This window comes from Notolepis coatsorum, assembly GCF_963971535.1.
Source record: "Notolepis coatsorum genome assembly, chromosome: 14".
In the NCBI taxonomy this organism is placed as follows: Eukaryota; Metazoa; Chordata; class Actinopteri; order Aulopiformes; family Paralepididae; genus Notolepis; species Notolepis coatsorum.
The window spans coordinates 107,079,757-107,099,236 of NC_140178.1; the positions used below are offsets into that span (position 1 = coordinate 107,079,757).

The window sequence follows — 19,480 nt, forward strand, 5'->3', positions numbered from 1 at the left end:
TATAGAAGCATCTAAGAATGAAGTTCTATAGAAAGTAGGTTAAAAACGAAAGAAAAGTTGGATGTGTTAGTTGGTTGGATGTCTAGGTGAAAGACAGTTGGATGTGTTAGTTGGTTGGATGTCTTAGTTGAAAGACAGTTGGATGTGTTAGTTGGTTGGATGTCTTAGTTGAAAGACAGTTGGATGTGTTAGTTAGTTGGATGTCCTACTGAGAACGATAGGTTATGTATATAACCTATATGAGTATTGGCTGAGCGTCCCGCTCAAGCCTATTGAGATACCCCTTATCTCCTTGTACCTACTGTACACCACCACGAACACAACTTATACACCCACACCTGACCGGGTCCCGCCTCTATGGAGGCGTAGCCTATAAGACCATGGTCATGGTCACCAAACACCCTTCCTCGCCAAAATCCCGTTCCAGTAAAAGATCCCTCAAAAGGGAACTCAGGGCCGCTTAGAGCGGGACGCTCAGCCAATACTCATATAACTAGGTTATATACATAACCTATCGTTATATTTCGTATGGCTTATCGCATCCCGCTCAAGCCTATTGAGATATGAGTTAGAGCGGACGCGAGACCCGACAGATGTACCCCCTGAGGACCCGTAAGCCCACATCAAGGGGTGCGGGGAGCCCTGTCACCCCATCCTTCCTAACGAAGGGGGGGCGCAGTCAACTCCACCTGAGTGCGAACAAGAGGGAACTAGAACCCCTTGAACACACAGCACAGGCGGAACCACGTGTGACCTAACACACTGTGGCCCATACCCACACACTCCTGCTACCCTACCAAAGGACGGGAAGCAGGAAAGGCCACAGACCCCAGAACCGCCTGGGAGACAGAACCCCCGGTCATGTCCATGAGCTAAAACCTTACAAAGGGGCCCGGGGAGGACCATGATCCTCCACCAAAGCCCCACCCAGGAGAGCGACAGAGGCAGCCACCCCACGAGTGGAGTGCGCCCTGACGCCCCAGGGGGATCCTGCCCAGCCAACGTGTAGCAGAGGGCAATGCCCTCGCACAACCAATGGGACAGGCGTTGTTCGATAGTGCCTCACCGGCATGAGAACCACTGTGACAGACAAAAATCTGAACGGTGACCCCGAGGTCCTGAGTACGGCTGAGGTAATTCCCAAAGCACGGACCGGACATGACAGGTGAAGGCCTGCATCTAACTCACTACCGCGAGGAGGCGGATGAAACGCCTGAACCACAATATCCCTGGAGCGGAAGAACTCCGGATATTTACAGGCACGAAGGCAGGATTAGGCCGCAGAGTGGCACCGCAATCGGACGAAAGACAGGCACTCTGGACGTACCGAGAGAGCACAAAGCACACCCACGCGTCAGCAGAGGTGACGGCCAGCAAGAACGCGGTCTTGAACGACAGCTGTTCCAACGGCGCCTGCTCGAGCGGCTCAAACGGGGCCAAGGACAACCGACCGAGGACCAATTGAAGATCCCAAGTCGGAGCCAAGGAGCGTTGCACCGGCTTAACGCGTCGAGCGCCAAGCAGGAAACGCTTCACAAGAGGGTGGCTGAACAAGACATCCCCTCAAATCCCTCATGATAGGAGGATATAGCTGCTGCATATACCCTCACCGTCGAAGCCGACAGTCTATCACGGAGAGACTGGAGGTAACTAAGGACAGCATCCAGGGGGCAGGAGATTGGGTCCCGGCCCCCCGCCTTACACCACACTTGGAACATACGTCATCTGCCCGCGTAAGTGCGACAGTGGAGGGAGCATGCGCATTCCGGATGGTAACACCATCAGGATCAAGAACCTGCGCCCCTCAATGTACCTGTCCCAACAACTGACCTAACAGATGTATGGGGAAGAATCCCAGGCGGCACGGCATCGGTCCCAGACCTGCCTGGCTATGTCCGGACGTAATCCCCACCCGTCAGGATGAGGACCGCCCCGCGACAGTACACCTGTACCCACATTCTCCCTGCCGGGGATGTGGGGAGCCCTCAGGCCACGCAGATGGAGGACGCCCATAGCCAGCCGCCCGCCGCCTGGTGCAGACGGGGGGAGCGTACTCCTCCCTGTCTGTCCATACACGACACTGACGTGCTAAATAATCTTCCTTGTCTATATTACTAACTACTATGCTAATATGTCTCCACTACTATGCACTCAAGACTGCAGCACTCAAGTTCAACACTGTTTGACGAACATTGTTACTCAGCTGAAAGAGTTGTACCCTTCCTGCTGACTTGTTGTACACAACTTGTAAGTCGCTTTGGATAAAAGCGTTCAGCTAAATTACTAAATGTAAATGTTCCTACTACCTCAACATTATTTACTTTTGATTCAAGATGGCACAATATCCAAAATTATATAGAGGTTGTGTGTTTTGTATAAATGTGTTTTGTAAACAAATGTATCTCTCTAAACTGCATAGTTCACCTTTAAAGTCATTGGTAATGACACTGACCGATTGATTCTTCTCAAAATGGGCATGAACTTCACATGCAGCCCACCATAATGCTCACCGATTATCACACATTCTGCACGCAAAACCCAGTCCTCCCCTCTGCCTTCCTACTGCCTCAATAATGAACAAATATCAAGGGAACTGGACTGCCCACTTTAAAAACAATGTTGTGTGATAAGCAAGCTGCCTGCAACCATACATAGATATAGAGTAATTAATACATTGTTTTATTGATATGGCTGCAACCAATTTGGCAACAGGAAATCACCCGTTCCTAATTTTTCTGGCTGTCTCAGTAGGCGATGTGCTTTAACCGGTTTTTATCATTGTGCCGTTATGTTTCTATTTACTTTATTGTGGACGAGGAGACACGCAGTGTTGCCATGTGTCCCCTGGGTGTGCCAAACATTGCCTAACCTTTGTTCAGCAAAGATGGGCAATGAGATCTATTAGTGGAGTAAATAAAGTAGATAAAGGTACTAATGATATTCAGTATGTGGCGTAACATTGTGGAATATAATAATGATTTAAAGAGTTGTACAAATATCTTTCAGTGCAAGAACATGTATACATAGAGAACGTCTAGACTTTATGAAATTGAGGAGTAACAACTTTCCTTATGACTATTTATTTTTCTCATGTTATTGTAAGTATTGATTGTTAAATATGTGTAATTGACAGACCATCTATTTCTATTGTTTATTTATTGTTTTGAGTAAGGGGGCAGGCTAAATAAGAGGTTCTTCTCCATGCTCTTTTTCACTCATAGAATGTGCAAATAGATTTTTACGGAACTGGTCATTACTGTGCGTTACCATGAATGGAACAAATACAAATGTAATTAAATTACATGAAATTAAATGAAATATTTCTAAATATTTATTTATTACATTTATTCTGAAGCTTCCCGGTTTGATCCTGGCTCCTCTGTGTCCTTGAGCAAGACACTGAACCCCTAACTGCTCCAGATGTACAGTACAGCTTGGCATCTTGCACGGTGTGTGTGTGTGTGTGTGTGTGTGTGTGTGTGTGTGTGTGTGTGTGTGTGTGTGTGTGTGTGTGTGTGTGTGTGTGTGTGTGTGTGTGTGTGTGTGTGTGTGTGTGTGTGTGTGTGTGTGTGTGTGTGTGTGTGTGTGTGTGAGAGTGTGTGTGGGGGCTGCAGAATGTCCAAGCCAAAAGCGAAGGCATTGGCACAATTCTGCTCTATATCTGTGATAACTGGCAGTCGCCATGTTTGGAGGAGATGCTGCTCCCTGTGCCCATTATACTCTGACTGGATACATACGTTGATGTGAGATTCCAACGATTTGTGCATCTATTATTGTCTATTATACATTTAACATTTACTTTGTATCTGTCAACATCATTTTAAATGATCAATTCATAATCAATAATATCTGTTGGTCCCTGAGCCTTCTCTGTTGCCGCACCCACCCTCTGGAACTCCCTCCCTCCAAACATCCGTAGTGCTACATCCCTGCACTCATTCAAATCCCAACTCAAAACTCACCCCTTCACCAAATTTATAAATGACTCTGCCTGATTTCCCTCTTTTTGTTTTTTTACTTTGTTGTTACTGTATGTTGTTCCCCTGAGCCCCTTCCCCTAGCTGAGCCCCTCCTGTTAAGCGCCTTGGGTCTCCTGAAAGGCGCTATATAAATCCAAGATATTATTATTATTATTATTATTATTATTATTATTATTATTATTATTATTATTATTATTATTATTATTATTATTATTATATTATTATTATACTGAATCTATTGCAATAGTTGTTGCAAAACGCAATACTTTTGTTCTGCATCTAGGGTGTCTGCTTAATAGATTCATCCTTGCTTTCTGCACTGCCCAGCAAACACCCGAGGTCATCGTCTCACTGTAGGCTAGTGTATGACACAAGGGGTGAATTAAATCACAGGGTGTTGACTAGATAGATCTATAGGAAGGATTATACTTCTTATTAATCGAGGGTGTTGGTAGGAGCAGAACAACAGTCACTGGTGGCGGTGTGAATGATGACAAGCCACTGCAAGTAATACCTGTACATCATGTTGTGTCGTCTCCACGTATCCTTTGGTTGTGTGTGGTCTGAAAGTAGATGAAAACCTGTGTACGGACACCTGATGCTCTTATAGAGTCAGTGTGGCTGGGATTCCCTGTGCTCTCTTTTGAACTAAAACTACTTTTCAGGTATTTTTTAAAGCCTGTACATTCACTTCTACTTGAGTACATTTTTTTTTTTTTGATCCACTTTTTCTCCCATTTTTCCATATTTTCTCCCATCCCAATTTCGTATCATCCAATTCAACCCTCCCCTGTCACGAACGCTGTTTCTTGCCTCCCACAAGCCGGCTGCAATGTGGACTAAGTCATACATAGCACAAGTCCCCTCCGGTACTTGAGGTAACAGCAGTCGCATCTTTTCACCTGCGCAGCTCGATCTCTCAGTGTCGAGGAGTAACGCGTGGGAGGCTCACGCTGCCCCCGACACTTCCTGATTCTACTGCGCAGGCGCACCAACCGACTTGTAGGAGTCGCTTGTTCACAACGTTCGATCCCCACCCTTCAGTTTTCCCTCCCCGTAATACGGCCAATGTGTATTACTGCGGACGACCAGCCAAACTGAAAAACAATGTGGAGAGCTGGATTCGAACACGCGAATCCTAGCGTCTCCACACTGGTGGCGAGTGCCTTGCCCACTACACCACCTAGCCGCCCTCTACTTGAGTACATTTTTAAGTATGTACCTTTTACTTTTGTTTGAGTAAGGACCTTCCCCAAACCTTGGACTTATGGTGACAGAATCAGAATGCCTCCAAAACCAAGCTCCACTAGGGGGCGACAGTGGCTCGAGAGGTAGAGCAGTCGTCTGGCAATCCGGAGGTTCCCGGTTCGATTCCCGCTCCTCCCGGGCAGCGTGTCGATGTGTCCTTGAGCAAGACACTTAACCCCTAATTGCTCCCGATGAGCAGGTCGGCACCTTGCATGGTTGCCTCCGCTGTCGGTGTGTGAATGTGTGAGTGAATGGATCAAATGTGAGTAACAAATTTTAAAGCGCTTTGGATAAAAGCGTTATATAAAAAAGCATCCATTCACTAGGCTAGCCTTTGTGTACGTACGCAACTGTTATGGGCATAACAAGCACACGTGTCACTAGAGGGTTTGATAGACAGCTCACCCGTTCCAATAATTTGACTTTGATTGGATGTCGTTGTTTTAGCTCCTGCCCCTTACCGGAAAGACAGCTTCTAAAAACGTTGGTGTCAAATGTCTTATTTTTTTTTATTACTGTTGAGATATAATAAGTAAAACATAGGCTGCCTATTGATCCTTTAATTAAGTAAAAAAAAAACAGTAGACTACTTGTACTTGAGTAGTACATTTCTTTACTCTTTCCAGCTCTGCATGTGTGTCATAACGTCCAACAGTATAAATAACAAATAACAAAGATAATGTTGAGTCGTGAGCTACAGATCTCTTCTGCAGACGTTACAACTTGTAGTTCACCTTCACACCACGTCAGTAAACTCAGCATATAGACACTGAACTAATCGAAACCACCTTACATACCAGAGTACACATTATCAGCAGAAAAGACACACAGCAACACACGACACAGGACGACAAACAACACACAACACACAACCACACACAATATACAACAACACATAACGACACACAACATACAACAACACAGGGACGTGCACAGGACTTTAGAGGGGAAGGTGCTCAAAGGCTGAAAAGGGCACTGGGCGAAGCGAGCGCGGGAAGCGCGAGAGCCCGATTTTTGGGGGGTTTTGGTGATCAAATATTGAATATTGAACTATAATAATAATCAGTGCAGGAGCTCACTTATCCTTGAAAGATACTTTATCACTGACTTAAAAGGCCCATACATCTCCATAAATGTTCAGGGGGGAGGCAATAAGTGCTTACCCTACAGACCCCAAGAAGTGCTGTATATTCTGTATTGTTTAATATAAATGCATTTTTTATTCCAATCTCGATTTGAATTTGAGATTCCCAAATCCCATCGGACTTGACTTCTTCGTGTCCCTCAGTGAGTGTAATACCAGCATTCAACTGTATGCGCCACATCGCTACACAGATGTTGGAAGCCGGTATTGCACTGGGAAGTGATGAGTGCTTCAAATTGTTTTGACTTTATGAGTTGACTTGACTGTATTGTTTATGATTGGTTATTAGCATAATTGTACAAACCGAACATATTTGTACATATACAGTATTTAGTTTTTGGTGTAAAGTAAAAAAAAAAAAAAAAGAAAAAAAAAAAAAGAGGCACAAAAGGGCAGGTCCTCGAGCACCCTTTGGGCTCTATGTGTGCACGTGCCTGCAACAACATACAACACACAACAAACACATAAACACAACCCCAACAAACTGTTATCTATTCCGTATACAGTTAATTCAATTGGCTATGAGCCAGCTGGCCTAGAGCTAAATCCAAAGCGATGACACATTCAGATTAAATGACAATGAAAGACTCGAGATGAGTTGTGAGGAAAGAAAAGCGGTGTTTAATTTGCAAGTCAAACAACTCCCAGTACGGTATGTTAGGCAGATATGACAGCCAACCTTGACAGCCAGCCTCTACACGTTAATGTTCACAATTCAAAGTCTGCTTGTGCTTCATCCAGAACCCAATCACACCATTAATCTGAAACACAACATTGTTTCTGCCGTTATATTATCCGCTGCCCTAGAATGACATTGTTACACGTCAGGTAGAAAATGTAGACTTAAAAAAAAAAGAAGCTGCATATAAAATATAGTCGGTCCATATTTTCCCATTGATGTCAGAGGAGTGGCCTTTTCATTCATGGTTATCTCTATATATATTATTAACCCTTTCACTACCGCACGACCGTTTGTAGTGTGATAGTAAAGGGTTAACCTTATGTAGTGTGGTAGTGAAAGGGTTAAAAAAAGTTATCGTGAAGAAAGACATTTATTTTGTTCCCAACAGACGAGACAACTTAAACGTAGAATCTGCAATGCCATCAAACAGTGACCTCTCGACAAAAGAGCCCCCCCGCTTGTCATTGCACTTTGTTTACATTATTTAGTTTTGGTTTGACGTGTGGGTTGGGAGTTATTACAGTAACTTATTTTAGTGTGAGTTGCAACAGCAACCCCTGCCTTAATCCCTTGCACTACCACAATACCAAATGGTTAACCCTTTCACTGCGATAATACAGAAGGCTAACCCTTTCACTGCCACACGACAAAGCCGGTAACCGTCTGTAGTGTGGTAGTGAAAGCATTAACCTTCTGTAGTGTGGTAGTGAAAGCATTAACCTTCTGTAGTGTGGTAGTGAAAGGGTTATTCCCACTCAACTCCAACCCACACATCAGACCAAAACAAAAACAATGTAAATAAAGTGCTTCTGCCTCGAGGTCGCTGTTTGATGGCATTACAGAGTCTACCTTTAAAGTCTTGATGATATGATGATATACAAAACAAAACAACTCTGCGAGATAGGACTTAAATGAGAACCGGTTTCAGCAGCCACTCACGAGATTTCTCGTGTTTTTTTATAGGTGGTTGCTAGCCACTCACGAGATTTCTCGGATTTTTTTTTTTTTTTTTTTTTTTTGCGATCTAAAAAATTATTGCATCACCCGAGCCTACCCGAGTATTGCCGAGCTGCGCCGGTGATCACTGTGGAAAAAAGCGCCCCCTGTCGTCTCCCAGATGACATAAGTGATTTTGGAATGGACTCAATGAAAATGAATGGGGAAAAAAATCCGGTACTCCACATTTTCCAGTTCACTGATCCAGCCGGGGTTACTAGAGTTCATTCTGGAGCCTCAGATCTCCGCGGATCATGGAGAACCACTGTGTCGCGTTGGATCCATACACGTATCGATTTTTTCGAATGGTGATCAGGAATTGGAATATACCAGTTGGATACCATCTGATGTCAGGTAAGGACTCTATGTTATCAGTGGTAGGATAATCAGAGTAATTTTGATGAAGTTATAAGCTGTTTTGTGAAATCTCTTCTTTCGTTTTCACTGTAAAAGTCCGAGAGGAAATCAACAAGGCGATTGTCCGCGCGCGGCCGTAATGTGCGTGCGTGCACGTATAATATTGATCATCTAGCGTTTATTTGAAAACGATTCATAAAAAGGCCGACGAATATCAACGTTGTGGAATATTCCACTAAAAGACGATTTTCATAGAATGCTCCAGAATGAGTTGTTTTTTATATCAAAACGGGGGCTTTTCTAACTGCTCTGAAACGGCAACGACGCGATAAAAAAACAATCTGCCTTCACAGCACTGTCTGGAACATAGTCTTTGATAATGCGATGGGCAGATTAGACACATAGCCATAATTTAAAACATAGATTAGGCGATATTAACGTTAACATTGGCGCGGATGGTGGCATTCAAGCGGTAAAATGGAAAACCAGGCATGGCATTTAAAGAGTTAACCACTTCGGTCACATCCATAAACCTCACATATAGAGCACCACACTCAGTTGGTTAAATATTGAAATTAATTGTGTCGTTAATCAAATGTGTAGCCCCCCCCCCCCCGCCACACACACCATTAAAACAATTATAATAATAAGATTCCGCTATTAACCAATTTTGGTTCATATACTGTAATAATAAAGATGGTGTTAAATCGTCTCCTTTGGGGTAAAAACATCTGTTGTTTATCAGGTTAAACGTGATCCCTGGTCCTTTAGGAAACAAAACGGGTGATGTCTTTAAATGAAAGTGCATAAAGAATATAACATAAAAAGAATGATACAAAACCAAAAAGTCTATAATGCCTTGTCTTCACTAGCCAGTTTAGCCGTGCTGTCGCCTGGCACACAGCGAGCGTCTCCATTGTCTTTAGAACCTGGTCAGACTTGGCTGGAACCTGACTGAGACTGTTGTGTCATCATGGTTTAGCTCGTGTACCACAGTTGCTGGTGTGAATTTTGAAAGGTTGCCTAGCAACCGGAGAGTTTACAAGAAATGCAATGGAGACACAAATCCAACCATACCATACCATGCTAGACCATGGCTAGCTCACATGGCTAGCTATGGACATAGCTAATGGAGACAAGGCTTAAGTGTGTTATAGCAGCCATTTTACAGTGCAGGTATAGATATTCATTTCAGGGTGTTGGCAATGATTAAACCAACCTCCTCTGATCAATAGTAACAACTAAAAGGTTTAAAGGTGCTTCTACACAGCCTGGGGGAGAGAGAAATGTGTTTACATTTGCAGAGCCTGGGATTAGGTTACAACAAGACACATCTACTATGATTCAAACTAAATCCTTTTGGGGCACTGTGACCCCAAGACGTGGGCCTAGCATATGTGTATTGTAAACTAAATAGAAGGATCTGCCATTGTAAACAACAACAAAAACAACAACGACAGTGAAACAGTAACTGTTCAGGTAGCTTCCTAGCTTCAGACAGTGCTCCAGAGACCCAGTTTAGCTTCGAGGACACTTGTTTATTCACGTCACTGACTTTCCCTCAAAAACTAGGAGTGCACCCTCAACTCTAAACAACGGTGTTTTATGGAACAAGGTGAAGAGTGGTGGTGGTGGGTGTGTGACGTTACAGCATTATCTCTCTCCTCTGCATAGATATGAGCGATGATCACACACAGTTCAGGCTCCACAGGCGGCTCCCTTCCTCACGGGGTGAGACGGAGAAGAACACCGCCTGGCGTCCGGTAGGATTTCCAGTGTGGTGGTTCTCTTTTAACAAACAATGGCGCCGCCGTCCCTCGAAGGAAACGCGAAGGCTTAGTCGCCGGGTGCCGTCCTGGGTATCGACAGAGTTTCCAGTGTTTGACATTCATTTTTGAATCGTCATAGAGGCACTTGTAATGAAAGAGAACATAAACGGCTGCCGCCGGTCGCCGGATAATAACCCGCGGATGACAATGACGACTGGGTAGGTGGGGGGGGGGGGAGAACATACAACAACGACATCGACGACATACAAAATTAAACGCAGGCGTCTGGAGCTTTCTGACAATGACGGCTCACACAGCTCACGCCTCTCCAGGCTTCCTCTCGTACTGTGAGGTTCTTGAGACTTACTGGAAAAGCTATCATAGGCAGACTCCCCCTACAGTCAGTGTGTTACCGTACATGTCACAGCGGTGGACCACAGCTGTGGACAAAGCCTCCCATCGAGACATCTGGATTATTCCTCTCTTCGATGGGGTAGGGGATGGGTTAGTGGGGGATGGGTTTGTGGGGGAGGGGTTTGTGGGGGAGGGGTTTGTGGGGGAGGTGTTTGTAGGGGAGGTGTTTGTGGGGGAGGTGTTTGTAGGGTTAGGGGTTTGTGGGGGAGGGGTTTGTGGGGGAGGGGTTTGTAGGGGAGGGGTTTGTAGGGGAGGTATTTGTGGGGGAGGTGTTTGTGGGGGAGGGGTTTGTAGGGGAGGTGTTTGTGGGGGAGGTGTTTGTGGGGGAGGGGTTTGTGGGGGAGGTGTTTGTGGGGGAGAGGTTTGTAGGGGAGGTGTTTGTGGGGAGGTGTTTGTGGGGGAGGGGTGTTTGTGGGGGAGGTGTTTGTAGGGGAGGTGTTTGTAGGGGGGGTGTTTGTAGGGGAGGTGTTTGTAGGGGAGGTGTTTGTAGGGGAGGGGTTTGTAGGGGAGGGGTTTGTAGGGGAGGTGTTTGTAGGGGAGGTGTTTGTAGGGGAGGGGTTTGTAGGGGAGGGGTTTGTAGGGGAGGTGTTTGTATGGGAGGTGTTTGTAGGGGAGGGATTTGTAGGGGAGGTGTTTGTAGGGGGGGGTGTTTGTGGGGGAGGTGTTTGTAGGGGAGGTGTTTGTGAGGGCTTATCTCGATATGCTGTACCCGCCGACACCCTGGTGTACCATCTCACCTGTAAGTCCCTACGGCGTGCTTCCATTTGTACCTATTTATGCCCGCGTACAAGTGACGTGTCGCCGGCTCAGTAGGAAAGTCTAGACGCGTCCAACAGCACTATCGGCCTCGCGCGGCTGTGACAGTGACAGGACTAGCCCCGGGGGGGGTGAAAGGGGGGTCAAAAGCACGACTCTGGAACCGGTCTTTGCCTCCCCAGGGAGGTGGTGCTGTATCGAGCGCGCTGCAGAGTGGCATAGCTGGGCTTGTCCGACAGCAGGCCGCGGTGGGCCGGCGGGGGGGGCGCTGCTACCCCCCCGTTCTTCTGCAGCGAGGCGCACCGCCGCAGGGTCGGGTCCGGCTTGGCGTGGATGTTGCTGGAGCTGTGGGCGCGCTTGATGTCCGTGGGGCCTCGATTCGTAGCCTTGTTGTTGCCGTTGATTATCTGCGCTTTGTCGTTGTGGAGGTCCCCTCCCGTCGGGACGCCGTTGGCCTTCTTGTCCTCCAGTGCCGGACCGGTCAGGGTTCCGTTGGAGAAGGACAGTTTGTCTGCGTTGCCACCATTGGCCACCTTCCCCGCCCGTCTGGGGGCCGTCCCGTGGCTGTCCGGCCCCCTACTCGGTGTCCTCTGGAGGTCTTTCTTCATGAAGGCAGGCCTGAGGAAGGACAACAGGCTGTCGTGGCTCCTTCCCTCTTCTCCCTTCAGCCCCTTCCTCTCCTCCGGGTGCATGATGCTCTGTAACAAGTCTCTCTGTCCTCTAGGGTTCAGGCCCGCCTGGGCCTTGGCCCTCTTCAGTGTCGAGTCCCTGCTTGGAGGCGCACTGTGACTAATGCGGTCCCCGAAAAGAGTCCCTTTATGGGACTGGAGGTCCAGAGTCCTGCCCTGGTCCTGCCTGGTCCTCTTGGAGAACCTCAGGGAAGCGTCATCCCTGCTGCTGAGCCCCAGGCCGACACTCCTCACCACCCCGGGTCTGATCTGCCCCTCGGGCACCTTGGGGGAGTCGCAGACGTCTGAGCCCGCTCTGTCCACGTGGCCGAGGCTGCTGCCGCCGGGGGAGCCACCCACGTCCCTCTGGCCGCCCCCGGAGACCCTGCCCTGGGCCTTCCCCTGAGGCGGCGTGGCCACCAGGGCGACGATGGGGTCTTTGGTGCAGCGCGGCCGTCGCCCTGACTCCAGGTACTCCACCAGCTCTCCCGGCTGGGACTGCTGCGCAGCGGGGCGTTTGGACCGGTCCTTGGAGCCGAAGGACCAGCGCAGCGGCAAGACCTTGCTCAGGGTGCCGTCCTTGGGTTTGGTCGGCGACCGCATGCTCAGGCTCCGGCCCTGGCTCCTGCCGACCGACGGCTTGGCTGCGAGCCCATCTGGAGGAGCGGAGATGCACAACACACAGACACGCCCGTCAGTCTTAGAATGGGAACATATGGCAATACATATAACTCTAGCTACAACAACTAGGGATGTTCGATATTGGCTTTTTTCCCCGATATACCGATATTGTCCAACTCTTAATTTCCGATACCGATATCAACCGATACCAATATATGCAGCCCCCCCCCCAAAAAAACTGAATAATTTCAGGTAATTAACATTATATATTTTTTCTTAAAAAGAATAAACGATACCGATAATTTCCGATATTACATTTGAATGCCAATATCGTCCGATAATATCGGTAGGCCGATAATATCGGACATCCCTAACAACAAATAGTTGATATGTAATATGAGTCAATAACAGCTTTTATGTACATGTATTTGTGTGTGTATGTATGCAATGTTAGTAACTTCTTTGTTGTGTGTTATATTAACACATCCTTCCTGAACTATATTTGCACAGATACTCAAAACTATGAGAATCTGAACATGACACTGTTCATATTTCTTTGCACAATACTGCACAATTACAGTGTATTTTCTATTAAAATGTAGTGTATATACCCTACTACAATCCTGCACAATTGTACATCCCTGTCCTATATTCTATTCTATTGTATTTTTATTTGATTCTACAAGACAAATTCCTTGTATGTGCAAGTTTACTTGGCAATAAAGACATTTCTGATTCTGATTCCGATTGTAATACTTGAAATACTACTACTACTAAATAATAATACTTTTTATACTAAACTAACTGTTTGTAAAATGAAAAATTCAAATAAACAGACGTTAAAAAGATAATGGGAACATATTAAAGTTCAATCTACAGCATAGGTGTCAAACTCACGGCCCGCGGGCCAAATGCGGCCCGCCACGTCATTTGATGTGGCCCCCCAAGAGCTCTAGTAAAAAAAAAATATATATTTTTTTTTTTTTTTTTTTACATTAATCTTGGGTTACAAAATAGCGGTGTTAAAATTATTGTGGGTTAATGCGTTAATAAAGCTTTGACAGCCTTAGTTATTACACATTCTTACACATACATGTGTGTTGAACATCTGAGGTATTGATGAAGTAACTGTTATGGTTTGTAACCGACCCCAATCGCACAACACAAGACAGGTATGATGGTTTGCCAAGAAACAGATATTTATTTAGAACAGGGAAAAAGGGCACTGTCCCTTTAAGGGAGAAAACACAAAACACTGGAATAACAAGAGGGGAAGGTAAAGTGCCCTTAAGAGGCGGGCAGGAAAAGGGAACACTATGGGAAGGTAAGGGAACGCCTAAGGGAAGGTTAAGGGAACGCCTTGGGAAGGTAAAGGGAACGCCTAAGGGAAGGTTAAGGGAACGCCTAAGGGAAGGTTAAGGGAACGCCTTGGGAAGGTTAAGGGAACGCCTTGGGAAGGTTAAGGGAACGCCTTGGGACAGAGGACTAGGGACTAGGAGAGCTAGGGATAGAGGACTAGGGACTAGGAGAGCTAGGGATTGAGGACTAGGGACTAGGAGAACTAGGGATAGAGGACTAGGGACTAGGAGAAACTAGGGAACAGGTTCTGGGGAACAGAGGGCCAGGTTCTGGTGACAGAGGGAACAGAGGCCCGCGGAGGCGGGCTGGGGAACAGGGAGGAACTGGGGACTGGTGGGAAAACATCTGGGCCGCTCTGCAGAACAGAGGAGAGGGTTAATATTCAAAGGGAAAAAACAGAGCAGATGCAGAACAGTCCAAATAACAAAGTAACAAAGTAAATACTATCTTCGTGTGAACAAACACACAGTGGGAGATGGAATGTCCAAAATAATATCCACGAGAGAACAAAACAGAGTGGGAGATGAAATGTCCAAACAAATAACTAAGTGAGAACTAAAGGAGGCAATACGCTGGGGAACAGCAGCGGGACGAGGGCAAGGGGCATTACGCTGAGTGAGTGACATCACAATCAAAACTCACCCAGGCGTATGCGTAAAGGTACAGGGACAGCAGCGGGAACGGGGGCAAGGGCACTACGCTGAGTGAGTGACATCACAATCAAAACTCACCCAGGCGTATGCGTAAAGGTACAGGGACAGCAGCGGGAACGGGGGCAAGGGCACTACGCTGAGTGAGTGACATCACAATCAAAACTCACCCAGGCGTATGCGTAAAGGTAAGGGACAGCAGCGGGAACGGGGGCAAGGGCACTACGCTGAGTGAGTGACATCACAATCAAAACTCACCCAGGCGTATGCGTAAAGGTAAGGGACAGCAGCGGGAACGGGGGCAAGGGCACTACGCTGAGTGAGTGACATCACAATCAAAACTCACCCAGGCGTATGCGTAAAGGTAAGGGACAGCAGCGGGAACGGGGGGCAAGGGCACTACGCTGAGTGAGTGACATCACAATCAAAACTCACCCAGGCGTATGCGTAAAGGTAAGGGACAGCAGCGGGGCGAGGGCATCGCCACCGGGTGGCTGGCTGTCCGAGCCGAGGAACAGAGTGCTGGAACAGTGGCGGTGACGAGGGAGTCGTCCACCGGGTAGCCGACTGTCGGAGCCGAGGAACAGAGTGCTGGAACAGTGGCGGTGACGAGGGTGTCGTCCACCGGGTAGCCGCTGTCGGAGCCGAGGAACAGAGTGCGCGCCACACCTTGGTGTGCGCGTCGGAACAGTGGCGGTGGCGAGGGCGTCGTCCACCGGGTAGCCGCTGTCGGAGCCGAGGAACAGAGTGCGCGCCACACCTTGGTGTGCGCGTCGGAACCGAGAGACGCCTCGGGGTGCGTCTGCGAGGAGGAGTGTGCCAAGCACGAAGGTCTGGAAGATGCGCGTCAGTGCGCTGGTACGGAGGAGCGTGCCAAGCTCGAAGGTCTGGAAGATGCGCGTCGGCGCGCTGAGGTCTGGAGAGCGTGCCAAGCTCGAAGGTCTGGAAGATGCGCGTCTGTGCGCTGGTACGGAGGAGCGTGCCAAGCTCGAAGGTCTGGAAGATGCGCGTCAGTGCGCTGGTACGGAGGAGCGTGCCAAGCTCGAAGGTCTGGAAGATGCGCGTCTGTGCGCTGGTACGGAGGAGCGTGCCAAGCTCGAAGGTCTGAAGTGGAACACTGGAATACCTCCCGTAGAGGATTAGAGAGCGCAGTACAGTGTCTCCCTCCAGGCAAACGGCGGCAGGTGGCGAAGGCTTGAGCGCATCTGGCGCGCTGGTCTGGAGTGGAACACTGGAATACCTCCCGTAGAGAATTAGAGAGCGCAGTACAATGTCTCCCTCCAGGCAAACGGCGACAGGTGGCCAAAGCCCTTGAAGATGCGCGTTGCGCGCTGGTGACTGGAGAGCGTGCCAAGCTCGAGGGTCCGGGAGATGCGCGTTGGTCTAGATGTGCGTCAGGACGAACAGCTGCGCTGGGGTCTGCAGTGGAACGCTGGGGTGCCTCCCATGGAAGTTACAGGGAGCGCAGAACAGTCTCCTCCACAGGCTACGGCGACAGCAGACGAAGGCTGGAGCAAACATCTCAAGGCTGGAGAGATCCATCTTACAGCATTGGTAGACCAGAGGATCTCCCGAAAGAGTCTAGATGTTAGAGAATATGACTCGGCATGAATACAACACGACCCCACGCCGAAACGAGGGGAAGCGCCCTGGTATTTAAAGCCCACAGGGGAACTAATTAGCCTGCCACCACAGGTGCGAGAGGTAATTGATAATCGAACAGGTGTGGCCACTGAGAGTAAAGAACGAGAGGGTGGGGGCTAGAGAGAGTGAGTAGGGAATTCCTAACAGTAGGCTTAAAGAAGACAGAGAAAAGGTAGTGAGCAGCGGGCAAAACCTCACAGTACCCCCCCCTCAACGGGAGCCACCCGGCGACCCAAAACAAATACAGACAAAGTGGCAGGGGGCAAAACAAGAGGTACTGGCCAAGCCAGCAGGGGAAGCCACCACAAGAGTGGGGCTAGCAAAAGAAACAGGGTCGCCGAGGGGTAACTAGGGTAGCAGAGGGGCAACTGGTCTAGAGGAACTGGGTCTAGAGAACTAGTCTAGCGAACTGGGCAAGAGAACTGGTCTAGAGAACTGGTTTAGGGAACTGGTCTAGAGAACTGGTCTAGAGGAACTGGTCTAGAGGAACTGGGTCTAGAGAACTGGTCTAGAGCAACTGGTCTAGAGGAACTGAGGGGCAAGCAGGGTAGCTAAGGGGTAACCATGGAAGCACCGGGAGAGGGCTAGCAGAGGGAAGGTTAGCTGCCAGGGCACTGATAGCTACAGGGCCTATGCTAGCTGTACTGCTACATCAACATAGAGGCTGCGCTAGCTGCCGGAGCTAGGCTGGCAGACAGGGCTGGACCAGCATGAGAGCACAAGCTAGCTGGAAGGACAGTCCTAGCTGTGTGAGAAAAACTGACCTTGCTAGCTGAAAGGGCAGTCCTAGCAGTGGGATAAACTACACAAAAAAGTGGAGGCCATGCAGAGGGACCGGGTTAGCTGCTTGGGCCTGGCTAGCTACAGGGCCTATGCCAGCTGCAAGGCTGCATAAACATAGAGGCTGTGCTAACAGCCGGGGCCAAGCTAGCAGACCGGGGCCATGCAGAGGGAAACTGGGTTAGCCGCCAGGGCATGGCTAGCTACAGGGGGGTCAAACAGGGCAAAACGGGAAGCAAACAGGGGAGCTAACCGGGGAGACTAACAAGCTAAACAGGGGAGTAACAGGCTAACAAGGGAGCTAAACAGGACTAACAGGGAAGCTAAACTGGGCAAACAGGGAAGCTAACAGGGCTAACAGGGGAGCTAGAGGGAACAAGAAAAAAAAAAGGCAAACTCAACATACACAGTCTGTGCTGGCTGGGGTCGTAGACTGGGTGGGGTCGTACTGTTATGGTTTGTAACCGACCCCAATCGCACAACACAAGACAGGTATGATGGTTTGCCAAGAAACAGATATTTATTTAGAACAGGGAAAAAGGGCACTGTCCCTTTAAGGGAGAAAACACAAAACACTGGAATAACAAGAGGGGAAGGTAAAGTGCCCTTAAGAGGCGGGCAGGAAAAGGGAACACTATGGGAAGGTAAGGGAACGCCTAAGGGAAGGTTAAGGGAACGCCTTGGGAAGGTAAAGGGAACGCCTAAGGGAAGGTTAAGGGAACGCCTAAGGGAAGGTTAAGGGAACGCCTTGGGAAGGTTAAGGGAACGCCTTGGGAAGGTTAAGGGAACGCCTTGGGACAGAGGACTAGGGACTAGGAGAGCTAGGGATAGAGGACTAGGGACTAGGAGAGCTAGGGATTGAGGACTAGGGACTAGGAGAACTAGGGATAGAGGACTAGGGACTAGGAGAAACTAGGGAACAGGTTCTGGGGAACAGAGGGCCAGGTTCTGGTGACAGAGGGAACAGAGGCCCGCGGAGGCGGGCTGGGGAACAGGGAGGAACTGGGGACTGGTGGGAAAACATCTGGGCCGCTCTGCAGAACAGAGGAGAGGGTTAATATTCAAAGGGAAAAAACAGAGCAGATGCAGAACAGTCCAAATAACAAAGTAACAAAGTAAATACTATCTTCGTGTGAACAAACACACAGTGGGAGATGGAATGTCCAAAATAATATCCACGAGAGAACAAAACAGAGTGGGAGATGAAATGTCCAAACAAATAACTAAGTGAGAACTAAAGGAGGCAATACGCTGGGGAACAGCAGCGGGACGAGGGCAAGGGGCATTACGCTGAGTGAGTGACATCACAATCAAAACTCACCCAGGCGTATGCGTAAAGGTACAGGGACAGCAGCGGGAACGGGGGCAAGGGCACTACGCTGAGTGAGTGACATCACAATCAAAACTCACCCAGGCGTATGCGTAAAGGTACAGGGACAGCAGCGGGAACGGGGGCAAGGGCACTACGCTGAGTGAGTGACATCACAATCAAAACTCACCCAGGCGTATGCGTAAAGGTAAGGGACAGCAGCGGGAACGGGGGCAAGGGCACTACGCTGAGTGAGTGACATCACAATCAAAACTCACCCAGGCGTATGCGTAAAGGTAAGGGACAGCAGCGGGAACGGGGGCAAGGGCACTACGCTGAGTGAGTGACATCACAATCAAAACTCACCCAGGCGTATGCGTAAAGGTAAGGGACAGCAGCGGGAACGGGGGGCAAGGGCACTACGCTGAGTGAGTGACATCACAATCAAAACTCACCCAGGCGTATGCGTAAAGGTAAGGGACAGCAGCGGGGCGAGGGCATCGCCACCGGGTGGCTGGCTGTCCGAGCCGAGGAACAGAGTGCTGGAACAGTGGCGGTGACGAGGGAGTCGTCCACCGGGTAGCCGACTGTCGGAGCCGAGGAACAGAGTGCTGGAACAGTGGCGGTGACGAGGGTGTCGTCCACCGGGTAGCCGCTGTCGGAGCCGAGGAACAGAGTGCGCGCCACACCTTGGTGTGCGCGTCGGAACAGTGGCGGTGGCGAGGGCGTCGTCCACCGGGTAGCCGCTGTCGGAGCCGAGGAACAGAGTGCGCGCCACACCTTGGTGTGCGCGTCGGAACCGAGAGACGCCTCGGGGTGCGTCTGCGAGGAGGAGTGTGCCAAGCACGAAGGTCTGGAAGATGCGCGTCAGTGCGCTGGTACGGAGGAGCGTGCCAAGCTCGAAGGTCTGGAAGATGCGCGTCGGCGCGCTGAGGTCTGGAGAGCGTGCCAAGCTCGAAGGTCTGGAAGATGCGCGTCTGTGCGCTGGTACGGAGGAGCGTGCCAAGCTCGAAGGTCTGGAAGATGCGCGTCAGTGTGCTGGTACGGAGGAGCGTGCCAAGCTCGAAGGTCTGGAAGATGCGCGTCTGTGCGCTGGTACGGAG

At 49.1% G+C, this 19,480-nt stretch overlaps 1 protein-coding gene across 1 annotated transcript in view; it reads right to left on the reverse strand.

The window, feature by feature from the left end:
* Positions 1-11,489: 11,489 nt before the first annotated feature.
* The window catches only part of usp43b (ubiquitin specific peptidase 43b), a gene marked incomplete at both ends in the record, with an annotated part of 399,792 nt that continues 391,801 nt past the window's right edge, over positions 11,490-19,480 (reverse strand). The window contains 1 exon segment of the mRNA XM_084329270.1: positions 11,490-12,670. Coding sequence (XP_084185396.1) covers positions 11,490-12,670 — 1,181 coding nt within the window.